This window comes from Cygnus olor, chromosome 14 (genome assembly GCF_009769625.2).
Source record: "Cygnus olor isolate bCygOlo1 chromosome 14, bCygOlo1.pri.v2, whole genome shotgun sequence".
NCBI lineage: Eukaryota > Metazoa > Chordata > Aves > Anseriformes > Anatidae > Cygnus > Cygnus olor.
The window spans coordinates 18,837,630-18,852,094 of record NC_049182.1 but is presented as its reverse complement, the minus strand read 5'-3'; the positions used below and the strand labels follow the sequence as shown (position 1 = coordinate 18,852,094).

Sequence of the window (14,465 nt, the reverse complement as noted above, 5' to 3'; positions counted from 1 at the left end):
TTTCTGTCCATATCTAAAAAGTGTTGGGTTTTTTTTGTTTTGTTTTTTCCTAATTTTATTTTGAACATACCTAGCAGCTATCTCAAGTAGGTAGAGAACATAAATAGAAATAGCCCAAGTCTTCTCTTGAAAAAAAAAAAAGCCCAAGTTTCTCTTGAATGATTTAATATATCTTTGAAATGTTTTAGTTGTTTGTTCAAGAATTCCAATCTTATTTTCCACTTCCTGTCCTACATCATATTTTCAGCCTTCCAAAAGTCATATGTTAGCTAGCATAGGCTAAACTACAGTCCTGTGGAAGGAGGACATGAAAGATTTTACAGTGAAGACAAAATAATTAGCCTTACACAGCTTGGCACAAGAAACATCTAGAAACAGTGAGAGAAAGGTTTCTGCAAGCTGGGCTATGTCTTGTTGGAGCTATGGCACTGAGGTGGCTTAGTCAATTTTCATAGAAAAAAAGAAAAAGACTTACTTGACTGAGCCATAACGAGACAGGCTATTGTATCTTCTTCATATGTTAATGACTGATACACTGTGGAAGCTGTAATAACAACTGCTTTATTTTTTAAAATTCAGTTGCTGCCTTAATTTACTTCCATTTCTAAAATTCTTGTTCAGATCCTGAACTACAGATTGAGAACTCGCCCATTTTTAAAAGTCTTTCCAGTGAATTCCCCTTGTAGCTTCCCCTCCACAAACCTGTAGAGAAAACAACATTCTTGGTGATAAGCTTGTAGTCTACAATGGAGAACTGTGGCAGTTCGATCTTTGTCACTCCTGTGACTGCATTATCACCCCCTCGCCAATAAAATTCAATGTCATCTGTTGTATAACCATCTATAAAACAGGAGCAAAGAGTTAAGATACACATCACTTTCCACATCATGGAGAACAGTCAAAAGAATTCATTCATAAAATACTTTCAAATATATTTCTAAAAAACTAATGATAAAATAGATAAGTACACAGACATGGGTATCATTTCAAATGGCAATTCTAGGTATATTTCTTATCTTTTTTTTTTTTTAATACTAATATATTCATAAAGCAAACCTTTAAGAGGAAACTACAATTACACACATCCTATCTGTGGATAGTAACTGCACATTCAACAGCTTAAGGTAGCAGCTGATCCCAAGGCTGGAGAAAACAGTGTGGGTTTACTGCAATTGCAACACCTGGGCCAAAACATCAGCAATGGTAACCAAAATGTAGGCAGGTCACCAAGAGAGGTACAGAAGAGATGTATTTGTCTTGTGCAACCTGGTCAGCATAGGAAAGAGGACAGTGAGAGGAACACGGTTAAGAAAGAAGCTCAGCATACAGTATCTTATGACATTTGCTCTGAATGCAGAGTGGTTTATAACCTCACCTGTTATTTTATTTAATTTTTGTTTTTTGATGAAAAGGAAAAACTGTGGTTCAAACCCATTTAGATTTACTTATAAAACAAGGCCACTCCTTTTTCCAAAAGAGGCCTGAATGCAAGAAAAGACAGTCACATTTAGTGTGGCACCCATAAAAAGCAACAATAACAGATTCAAAAGCCATCACGCCCTGGATAGCTAAACAAACAATGACATCAAAACAAACAAACAAAAAACCAACCAACCAACCAACCAAAAAGACAGGAAAAAAGAAAACAGCATTAGTGTTCTCACACTCGTAGAGCATATGCATGAAATCTGTATCTGAGTTCTCCTAGCAGCTGTTGAGCTAACCTGAATACTCTATTGGTGTAGAAAACTGATCAGTGGAGAACAGAAATAAATCTGCAACAAAAATAGGAAATAAGACCCTCGCAAAGGTTTGTAAATTACTGAAGATTTTTGCTGTTGAAAATTGTAAATATAAAGAAACAGTTATGAGCAAATAATGACTATTATATTGTGGGAAACTCACATAATAAAATTATATATATTTGAGTTTGATCTTGCCCACAGACAAAAAACAAAACCACACTGAATGACATTCACGAGCGCTCAAATGCGATTTGATTCCAAGTAATAATGCAAGTAATATCTATTTTGTGATAACCCAGAATTTATAAAAACTGGTACCATGCATCATTAATTTTTGATAAACCTAGTATAAACCAGGTGTACAGCAGTAGCAGAAAGCTAGCAAGTTTGAAGATATGAACCAAATGATACATGAAAACACTGAAACAACCATAAAAATCTATTCAATATACAGTAAGTTTTAAAGTATTTTGGTAGTCACATTCTTACAGCATTTTGATGGCAATTCCAGTTTTGTGTGTGTGAGACTCTTTTCTTCTGTTTTTCATGATGCTAGCATCATGAAAACCTAAATAGGTTTGATGGCAGAAAAATGAAAATTAAATTCAGCAACCAGAGCCATCTTATTTATATGGGACAGATTTTGAACATATGGTTGACATCAAGAATTCAAGATGGAACCTGCTCTTCTTTCAGAATTGCTGACATTAAAAGCAAAACTAATGAGAATAGATTTTTTCATCTCTTTGTGAAATATGTTCTTTCTTAACCTTGCCATTTACCAAAAAAAAAAAAAAAAAAGACTGGAACTAACTGACAACATGAACCAAAGACAAGAAGAGACCCATATCTTCTAAATAAGCTTCAACAGTGGAGGGATCAAAAAAACCAATGCGAAACATGCTATGACTTTTGACATATTCAGACTCCTTAAGAAACAGAGTTTGAATTCACATCATCAAATAGCTTACGTCAATAGTTACCAGTTTGTTGCCAGTCATACTTTCTCTGTTGCGTTACCAAGAGAAGAAGCAAAGGAAAAACTTAACATAATTTGGACTAATAGCCTCACATAATATTTAGCTTCCCTCTTCTGTTTGGACATTGCCATCAAGTAAATCACCTAAATTCCTCTATATTGATTTTTTTGTGAAATGAAGAATCTCATAGATGTCAATCTTTACATTCAATGCATGTTACTTGTTCATAGTCTAAAACATGAGAGGTCTGAAAAGGAGCCAAGATTAATGCTATCTGTCAGTGGGTCTAACCTCTGTAATCAAACAAGCAGTAGCTTTGATTACACAATTTTACTGATGCTTCTTACATACTTTGTGATAAAAAATATGTTCAAGCTTTCACTTTTAATCATCAGAACCTACCAGTTTTGATTTAGCTCATGTAGAAATTTACACCATAAAACTGTAGCCTGTTGACCAAGAGATGTAGTATCTAGAGATAAGAACAGTTTTAGCACAACTATTTCCGATGACTATGCAATGCATTTTTTGTTCAGCCAAGCCTCTTGTTAGAACTGATTTTGAATTGTTCTATAGCATCAGATAAATTATTAAAAAAAAAAAAAAAGAAATCAAATTTCAGATTTACCCAGGAGAATTTGTTCTCATGAGGAAATAACGTAATTTGCTTAATTATTATTTTCTGAAACTGCATATTTACATGAGTGCTTCCCTCCCTCCCTCTCATTTCTTCAGTTAACCTTCTTATATTTGCTCAACAGACTAAAACCAGCAAAAGGTGGTTGAAGATGGAAGGATGGAAGAGTACAATACTTTGTCTCTTCCCTTCCAAAATGTCCTGAAATACTGAGGCCCTTCTAAGTAACGAGGGATTAGTTTCTTGAACCAATGAATCCTATCTGTGAAACATACAGCTTGAAAACATTTAATAATAATAGTAACAACATATACAAAGCAAGTGATGCACAATGCAGTTTCTCACCACCTGCTGACTGATGACCATCTCATCCCTAAGCAGCAGCAGCCCCTCTGACCAGCCTCCCCAGTTTTACTCTCCCCTCATGATGCTGCATGGTACGGGGTGTCCCTGTGTGCACCCTGGGTCAGCTGTCCTAGTCCTGTCCCTTCCCAGCTCCTGGTGAACACCCGGCCTCCTTGCTGGCAGGACAGCATGAGGATCTGAAATGTCCTCAGCTCTGCATGAGCGCTGCTCTGCAACAGCTTAAACTTCAGCGTGTTATCAGCATTATTTTCTCCTAAATCCAAAACAGGGCACATACCAGACCCTATGAAGAAAATTAACTCTGTCTCAGCTGAAACCAGGACAGTAACATAATATAACATGAAAAAATCAGCTGATCTTGAGCTTTAAAAACAAGTATATATGAAAGAAATAAAAGAGCATCCTGTGAGAGTTTAGAAAGAATATTACAAAGCTTGTTGTGAGGGTTCACTCTTACTTGCTGAGTTTTTCTTAATACATCTCAAACCTACCCAACTAATTCAAACAGCAAGTTCCAGACTCTAAGTCTGTTTAAAAAACTTGGAAGGATTAATCAAGAAAATATTCTGAAGTAATTTAATTGTTAAATTTTAAAACTAATGCTTTTTATTTTTTTTCTGACTAAAAAAATGCTAAAATAAATTCCAGTATGGGAAAAAAAAAAAAAAGTTATGTTAGAGAAAACACATTTATAAAAAGTCCAAACAGTTCTTAATTATGTGTTTCAGAACATCTGATAGTAGAACTTTTCTGCCCAACTGCCCACACATGGTTTGGTCCCACTAATACTCCGCAGAACCGTCTAATCATACCAGGGCTCACACAGGAAGGAACTCCAGGATTCAATTTCTAGTACACTGTCAAATGTTCCAGTTCTCCCCCTCTACCAGTAAAAATGAGAGATGTGGTTACAGTGCTCTCTGTATTCTTACAGCCTTAGTACTAGGCAAATATCGACAACTACTTCTTGAAGAAGAGCTGAACTCCTTTGAAAAATCTCACCCAAAAATTCAAATTGATGATTCTAGACTATGCACTGCTGGGCTGCTCCAGGGAGACAGTGCAGAACTCCCTGCTGCTTAAGGTACTTTATGCTAGGAAAAATGTTCAACTGAGGCTTTGATGTTGAATGACAAGACTGGTTAGTGGGTATCAATAAGAAATATTTTAGGAAGTCTCTTCAAGCTTTCATTAAAGTACTTCTCTTTCCTCCCAAGAAGAATACATTATCACTTTCATTTCATAAAATGGAGAAGGGGAGAAAAGAATATTATAGTCATCTTCAAATGAATACTTTTGTGAACTGCTAAAGTACCCAAAGATAATGGGATATAAGTCTAATATCTGCAAAACATCTGCCAGAAAAGAGAAAGGGCCTATTCAAGTCTCTAGTGGATGTTTTACAGGTATTAAAGTCCAATTATATGTGGTTATAATAAACCCCATCTGCAGGTATTTGGGACTCAAAACAACTCTACTGACAAGTTAGAATTATTTAAAGACCAAGGAATTTAAAACAGCAATAGGAAGCCTAAAAAGAATCAACTAAGGCCCTTGACAAGGAAGGCAAAATTAATGAATTTTAGCTCAGTATTTCTTAACAGTCAGATTACATCAGTAATGCAGAAAGTAAAGCATACAAAAAAAATATTTCTGCAAGTAATTTTTTGCAAGAATCTGATTTTAGTAAACAAACAAACACACCAATATTTGATTTTGATTGCAAAAGAGTTGTTGTTTTACCATATATTAAATTGTACGTAGCACTGCTACCAGGACAGAGAATCTGATTGATTGCTTGTTCCTAAATCATTTATATATCATCAGCAGCACGATTTACTTCACATTCAAAATGTTCAATTTCTCATTTCTGTCATGCATCACACATCGGCAGTCAACCAAATCAATACATTGCCCTGGAAATATGGCACCAATCCTGAGGGAAGCAAAGCATTCTCAACTCCCATTAACATGGACAGGGTGTTTATCATTGCCTGTACTTCAGTGCTTTATCATCTGTCATTCCTTGTAGAAGGAAAACAAACAACTAGAAGCATGCAGAATAAAAACCTCTTCATACAGAAACTACAAAAAAAACCACAACACTTAAGTCTTTTTATCAGAAATCAAAATTTAGAAACTCTTTAAATGCAGACAACCTCAAATGAAAGCTGTAAAATTACTAGCTGAGCATGAGATTATTTGAACACAAGACAGTTATCAGAAACACCACATGTTAAAAAATGCCGATTTATCTAAATTGGATTGATCAGTGGGATTCATTGCCTTACAATGCTTTTGTTTGTACATGACAGCAGGCCTATATTCTAGATTGATATATATAGATACACGTATACTTCTAACAAGCAGCGTGCACTCTGTATGGAAATTCAAGTAGTCCACATATTAATGCTACTGTAGCACATGGAGACTAGAGATAAGATATTGATTTTAGGGGAAAAAAAGTAATGACAAACATGAAAAACAGTGTAAATACAGCCAAAATGTAGAGAGGATTCCGAGGCTGTGAATTAATGTCATTCTGTTCTGAACCATCAGAAAATTGTCTGAGCAGGTTTAGAACAGTGTTGGGGAATGGAAGTTTTCATTCTGCATCATGTCCAAACTAAGGAAAACCACCTCAGCATTAACAATGAGCCAAAGGGTTCTGTTGGGAACTTAATCCTAACTCTGTTCAAGTTCATCCGAGAAAATGTCCAAGTGTCCCTCTAGTTAGATCTTCTATCAATTGTTCTAGGCATTATCAGCACTGAAGCATGATGAAGGACTACTTGGCCACTCCAATGAGATTTTTGCCCAGCAGTTCTGGAGGTTTGGTAAAAGCTGGCATTGCACAATCTTTCTGATGACCTAACATATTTGACTTTTGGTCAACACCACCAAACACGTAAAAACTAAGCAGCAGGATCTGGAAAGAAATACTATTATAAAGCAACCTTTTACAAGAAGAACAGCACACATGTTGTGGAGAATAATACAGCTGTATTATAAACACTATTTTTTGAAAAATGACAGTGTCTTTACAATATACAAAAATCTATAGACTCATAGGGAGGGAAAGAGTACCAATGTCTGCTGCTATCAAATGGATTTTCTTTGCCTAACCCCTCAAAATAAAGTAGCTTCCCAAAGTAAAATGGAGAGCACAATGGATTACGCTGTCTATACCAGACTGAATGTGTTGATAAGAATACACAAAAATATTCTAAGGCGACAGTCCTAAGACGTATTAAATTAATTAAAAGCAGACTCAGGACTATCAGCCTAACTGAGAAAAACTTGACATCTAGAGACCCTGTAGCATGAGATGAATGCTATACAGAAACACTAAATAAATGGTTAATCTTGTTTGTATTAACAGATCACAGAACACCTTTAATAGTAGTATATGTGCATTTTATTTATTTTTAAATTATGAACTACTGAATTCTTTCAAAAGCAATTTCTTCAGCAGCTTTGCATTTGCACAGAGCACACACCTAAATTTCCTTGTAAAATCATAATTCACATGCAAAGCATATTCTGAAATCCTAAAACCCTTCAGAAAACTCAAACTTACTTCACTGCACCACTTCATTCTTCACCATCCACTGATTCATTGAAAAACATAGCCAGAAAAAAATAAGTTAGAAGTGTTTCTTTGAGTTTGTGGAGTTCTTCAAAGCTGAGGGAAATACAAGTCACTGCACACCAAAATCAATAGGACGATATGAAAAGGAGAAGGAAAGTCAGATTTGTGTACAGCTGAACACATTTGGCATAGAAGAAATTGAAAAAAAAACATTTCATACTTATTTCTTTCTCCTCTTTCTCACCCCTTTCTATCTTTCTGCATAAAACATTAAGATTCTTTTTACATTTCACATCAAAGACTTCTTCCCCAAAGACTCGAAGGATTTGGATACAAAAGGCAATGTACAATTTTCTGACTACAGTGAAATGCAATTGATTTTTAGATTAAATTGGTAACTTCTCAAAATAATAAAAAAAAAACCTACAATTATCTTCAAGGTATAAAAAAAAAAACAATTATTTTCAAGAAATAAAAATGGTTCCTTACTGGGGAAAGTGGAGTAGGAAGAAGAAAGAAGGGAAAAAGGAAGTTTGACTCCATGATTCTGTAATCACCATAGGACAGCAAATTGCTTTTTTTTTTTTTTTTAAAAAAAAAAAAAAAAAAGGCTTTTGATAGACAAGCTTTTGATAGACAAGTTTTGATAGACAAGTGATATTACAGAATTGATTCCAGGGCTCAGAGTGAGCTTTTTATGGCTTTATCAGAACCAAGTTTAATTTTCATGTAGGTCTGATTCTTGCTTATGGTAAACCCTGCAACCTTTGTAGAATAGGTGCCCTGGTACAACACAATAAAACCTACTTGCTGTTTTTTATTTTTTTTAATTTTTTTCCTTCCCTAATGAATTCAAAGGAAATCATGCAAAATGCTTTCAGAAGTAAACTTCCACTGTTAAAATACTTCTAGGAAAAGAAAAAGTTCAGAAATAGATGGGCAGAACATCAACGTAGTAATTCTCAAAAACTTTCAAGCACCAAGATCTTTACAATTTCTTGCAATCCTTCTACTTCCAAATTTGAGTTACTCTCACCAGTATAAATGGTCTAAAAACCACAGAGATTCTGCAAAGTTAAGGGTTCTTCAGGTGACAGAGATGAGTATATGCAGCACAGTGGCGCAATGATACAAAGCTAATGATGTCTAATTTGGCCAAACCAGGTGCCACATTGACAGAAACTGTCTTGTTTCTGAGATTCCACCAACACACTGTCCAATGCCAGTCTCTACAATGCCATAAACTGACAATATCTGGTTCGGTTTTATTTATTTAAATGTCTAAAGTTTAAGGCTTTCCATCACCATTAAAACTACATATCTAATTTCTGCAACCAAGCAATGTAACTACACACATATATGTATGTAACTATATATACATGTAACTACATACATATATAGTACCTAGAAACATCCTAGCCCAGAGCTCTGTCACAGTTTGTATCTTCTTACTCATTTATTTCATTTACCAGATGACCAAGTCTTCCCTTCTGAGGATGATGTTGACAACAATCTGTTGGTTTTTGCATTGATTAACTCTGGATCATCTCTGAAGGGAATGCCTGCTTGAACTTTCTGCCATACCCAAAACTTTCAGAGTAAAAAGGATGTTAATCAAGTGCACTTATTTAATAAACATAGCTAAAAATTATTACCCGAACAAAATTCAGTAAATGCATCATGCATCTCTTAAATATTAATTGGGTCATTATATAAAATCCATCATTAAACAAGTGGACAATAGTTCTGTTCAACTGTAATACTTTTACTGGATTTGTGCAGTGTTTTGTTAACTTATTCTCTAAGGGACTGAATAATTAAACAAGTACTGTATTAAAAAAAAATAAACTTTACAGTTCCTTTAAAAAGGTCTGTGGCACTTTTTTCACATAACAAGCCCACAACAATTGGATAAACTGACTGAGCATACTGGGGGCAAAATCACCCAAGAAAAAAAGTAAGTCATAGCTGTTTTAAATGAGTGAAAGGAAGCCACAAATCTCCAAGGCAATAAATACCATGATTTCTGGTCCTACACTATTTTCCTGCCCTCCTTCTACTGTTGATGGTACATTTCCTCAACTAAAGCAATTTGAAGGCATTCCACTATCTTGAACCTACTCAGCCTTAATCTGCTTAGTCTTCACTTGTCAAGTATCCTGTGCTATGTGTGAATATAACTTAGGAAAAAAAATTGACAGAATCTACCTCATAGATTTGAGGAAATACCTTTGTCAGAAGGACAGAAGGACATACTTGCAAAATAACTAAAAATTGAATAGATTTCGCACGGGTAGTCTCTTCAACTGAATTCAAAGAATCACATATGAAGTCTCATGTGTTTTTAAATGACACACGTGTAACTGAAGATTCAATTTGTACTTTTGAATTACATTAACAAAGTACTGTTATCTTTTGGCACAATATTAAGGATCCAGGTTGGGTGTGGAGGGAACATCTTTTTGGATTTTGATGCAAACATATACTCAATTTCTCAATTGTATCTCAAAGAGATAGTTTAGAAGGTTGATGAAAACCCCAGCTTTTTGGACAAAACTCAAGATTGCTTCTGATGTTTGAAAACAACTATTAGTAATTGTCTTCTGCACCTGATTAGGAGGCTATGTTTTCAGGAAGAAGACTCTGATAATAAAATGTGCACCCACACTGAGTGGGTAAAAATAACAAATATTCTCCTCCCACCCCTTACTATGGATACAGATCACATAAGAAAATCAAACACCTACATTTACACCAATGCCATCATTACAACCTGTATTCATCCTCATATTTGTTCTGATCTCTACATTTTTACTTTGATTGGCCACATTAATTTCAAATATATGCCTTGGAAAATCTGTGTACAAAAAATTGTATATGTTCTGGAAGTGATGAAAGGGTTCAGACATTGAATATTGTTTTCTAAGAGGTAAATAAATCTCCAAAGTTTCTAATTTAAGAGAAAACATCAGTGAAATACTATGTAAGTTGGAATTTTCCAATCAATAAATCTGATTTGAGATTTAGCCTTTTCAAAACTGAAAATAAAAAGATGAGTACATCAAAATAAACGAATCAGTAAAGCATCATCTACATAAGCTCATTTAAAATACCTTACAACATTTGGTTTTGATATCTAAGTTCCCCACAACCCATTATCAGCCTACAATTTAAACACCAATGAACATTAAAAAAGAGAGAAAATTTGAACAACATCTGGCAACCTTAACATACTAGTTATAAAACTGCATTAATATTCCACTTTGCTTAATTGTTCCATAGCTGTACAAAAAAATCCAAGGCTGCAAGGAGAAAAATGTAATTTGTAGAAGAAAGCCCTGCTGTCAGGTGCCTGTGCCATTTGTTCAATTTAGAAAAATATTTATTCATTAAGATATATTAGTTTGCAGTGATGTGCAAGGCAATGTTCTTGAATATTATTCTACCCTTACCTGCAGTTATTCAGCACATCATAGTAACCAAAACATTTTAAGTAAAGATTTTGTTATGAAAGCGTAGAAACATTGCTCCCTTTTTCAGACACTGAATATCTTAAAAACCTACTGATAACAGCTAGACTTCATTAGAATTTTGGAAAAAAAAAAAAACAAGCTGTATTTACACACGCATAATTAAGGTTGGTTTGGGACACTTAATTGAGCTTGCAAAAATTAGTTTTCTTTTAGTAGTTTTCTTTTTAGTAGTTTATACACATAGATTTTTGAACTTTTTCTTAATATAGTTTACTATCTGGATAAGTTCTCTGTCTTCTAAAAGCTTTTTCAAGGATAATTACATGTACCCTTGCTGTGGACAACTATTTATACAGTATGTGTGAATGAAGTTTATGGGAATGTTAATTATATACCCTGATCTTGTTAGAACTGCATCAGTATTTCCTCAGAACTGCCAGAGACCTGGAACATTCCTACACGACCTTCACACAGGCTGGCTGGTATGGGAAATCACATTGCTGCCTTCTCAAAATATTTCAGTGGGAACTGTGCGCCTCAAGGCTCAGAGGACTTTTCCGTAGGAAACTCTGTTGTGACACCTATATCAGAAAAGACAGCAAAGGTTGGTTGGCAGTATTGCAACTACTTTCCTAGGATACTGAAAGAGGTGAGAATAAATTCTTTTGACACCCCAAGCCTCCAGGTTGTACATGCAGTATACAAAGAGAAGTTACTTGGTGGGTAACTAGATGCTAATGGTTGTGGATAGGTATGCATAAGGTAGCAGGAAGTGCAATTGTTTTAACAGGAGATGGGACAAGGCCAAAGGAGGAGAAAAATCATCTCTCTTCATTTAAGTGACACAGAAGCTGTAACCATGGAGGGCCCCAAACTCTTTGTTCAGCAGATGACTTCTGTAAAATCCACAGCAGAAGCAATGCCCCTTCCTCTTGGTCACTGGAACTGTTCACTTACTCTAGTCCATTTTAAAGTTTTGTCTTTTATGTTACACAAAACCATGTGAAATCCTTCCCTACAAGTACTACCCCGCTTTACCTTGTATTCTCTGCCACTCTCTGTTGTTGACCTTGATGTTGCCAGGCACCACACCAAGACGACTTCTTCACTGCATTTCACATTTCAGAAGGGTAAGTTAACAAAATTGTATAAAAGTTAACATTCACTTTTCTTGTGAGTAGCAACTCCACACATAGCTTGAGGATGTACTTATTTCATGAAGTTGATGTGACTGAGAAAAGATAATGCCAAACCTTAAAGGAACTTTTCTCTGCAAGTATATTTTGATACACACTGTTGACTTTTATTCTGTTTTCCTCTAGTTCTAGTATCATAACTGTGTCAATATGCAAATATGTATTACGTAAGATTGCCTCTTGGGCTGGAAAAGCAGGATATCTGCATGTAAATGTTCATTAAACAGAATCCAGTACAATATTTTAACATACATAAAAGGAAAACAGCCTCAAATACAAAAGTTAAAGCACTACATCTTTATGCTGAGAGCCCCATGTGGACTGCACCTCTCCCATGCCTTTGAAATAAATACCCTTCTTCAAAAAACCCGAAGTCATTTACTAAAAGAAAAACACATGAATAATACAATAATGTATAATACACAACGCGGCAATGGAAAATGCTATTATTAGTACTTTATAATCACTACTTCTTCTGAAACTCAGAACTGCACAACTTCGTTCTTGAAGGAATTATGACTCAAATTCTGTCCTGTAACAAACTAAAATATCAAGCAACTTGATGTTTTCATGTGAGAGTTCACAGTATTCCATAACTGTGCTTAAGTGTTCCCTATTTAAACTGTCTTCTTCCCTTTGCAGTGACATTCCTAGCATATTCTTCCAACCCACTGCTTATTTGCATCACACTTTAGTACCTACATTTATATTCTTATTTCCTAACTTCATCCTTCTTTTAAAAAGTGTTATCCTGCATGTATCATGTGTCATTCACCAAAGTTATATGCAGGAAGCGTGGTGCTACTGTATAGGAGCAAGAGGCTGCAGGTACAGTGAACTCTGTTACCACATGAAAGCTGTTTCCCCCCACCCCAGCTCTGTAGCATCCTGGGTCTCCAAGAGGCTGTCATAGCTCAGGAGCACATCAGCGTTGCAGGTATCTAACAGTCACTTTGTCACCATGTTTATTAAGCCACTGTCATACCTGCAGTGCTGCCAACTTTGCATAATATTTGAATTACTGTTGCAGTCTGTTTATAATTACTTATATGCTATAGTATTTATTATGATAGATTTTATTACTACTGTTGTATGAGGTAACTATTTGTCCAAAGCTTGGAATGAAAGGCTTCTTACATAGCTAAGTATAAATGGGAATGTGTAACACACACCGGAGGCGCTGAGTTGAAGATACTGATACATCTCATAGAGGTTTTATCATGTAATTTTGTCACAAATTAGAAGTGGGAACGCTAAAGAACTGAACTGCCCCAAAGTGGCTTTTAACAGCCATGTTGACTTGAAACATCTTGTGGAACTGTTAGACAAGTTGAAAGGCTGCAAATCCAATGTTTTCCTGGGTACAAGGTCTATCATTACACCCAGCTAGCATGTAAAGTGCTGAAATGGCTAAGAACACTACATACTCAGCACCAAGCACTCATAGAAAAACAGACTAAAACTGATTCTTGCTTTACAAAGTACTAAGTATTACTAAAACAAAAAGTGCATGTTGAGTGCTATGCCTAATAGTCCAAGGTGAAGAAATAGGATAATTTTTCTTTAAGGAAATGAAAACCAATTCATGTCTGCAAATTCATACCAATGCAGTGCTATTTAAAAATTGTTGGTGAAGATGCATTTAAAAACCAAATGAAAAGGGCTAAAGAAAAACAGCTCTTATTGGAGAGCCAGACAGGTTACTCTTCATGCTGTCTGGCAATTAACTACAGTATATTATATAGTAACAAACGCCATAAACATAAATGCATGTTAACATAAAGGAGGTTTCCCCCCCCTTCATTCTCCACTCCTCCCCTCAAACAAAAACAATAAAGCACCTGTATGGCTCTTATCACAAGCATAGCAAATACCAGCAGCCCAGCAGCACAGAGGCAAAGCTCATAGAGCAGCTTTCTGAGCAGATGCACCACCAAGCATTAAGCTACATACAACCACTGCACTGCCTCAAACACACCCGAAATTCCTCCTGCAGCCTTACTATACATACAGTTGGAAGGCACCACTTAAAACCTTTCAACATCAGAAACGTTATTAGAGAATGGAGTAACATCTGTATAATACTTCACATAAATGGGGAAAAAGGACCTAAAAACATTTAATAATATCTGTGTGGTTATATAATGACAAGTTTCCTTCCAAGGCTTGTTTGTTTATTTTGGATGAAATTATATACATAGGAAGCAGCACAGCTAAATTAAAATAAATATAAAAATCTATGGTACACTGATCAAACTGCCATCATATTCCCTAAACTAAATATATTCATGACCCTGTTCATTATAGCTATTTGATGCATCATTAAATAAGGAAAATGACACCATACTCTTAACATTTTCTGTTCGATCATCAGCACACTTAGAATGCGGTCAACAGTTGAAGACATGGAATTAACATAAGACCAACATTTAAAGAACATATTGGCAAACTAGCAAGCAATCCATTGAAAACAATA

General features: G+C 35.3%; 1 protein-coding gene across 8 annotated transcripts in view; it reads right to left on the bottom strand.

Moving 5' to 3' along the window:
- The window catches only part of GABRB2 (gamma-aminobutyric acid type A receptor subunit beta2), a 172,187-nt gene that overhangs the window by 27,526 nt on the left and 130,196 nt on the right, over positions 1 to 14,465 (bottom strand). For all 8 annotated transcript variants that reach the window (XM_040573388.1, XM_040573390.1, XM_040573389.1 and 5 more), the window contains one exon: positions 703 to 840. In XM_040573388.1, the coding sequence (XP_040429322.1) occupies positions 703 to 840 (138 nt within the window). The remainder of the gene's footprint in view (positions 1 to 702; positions 841 to 14,465) is intronic.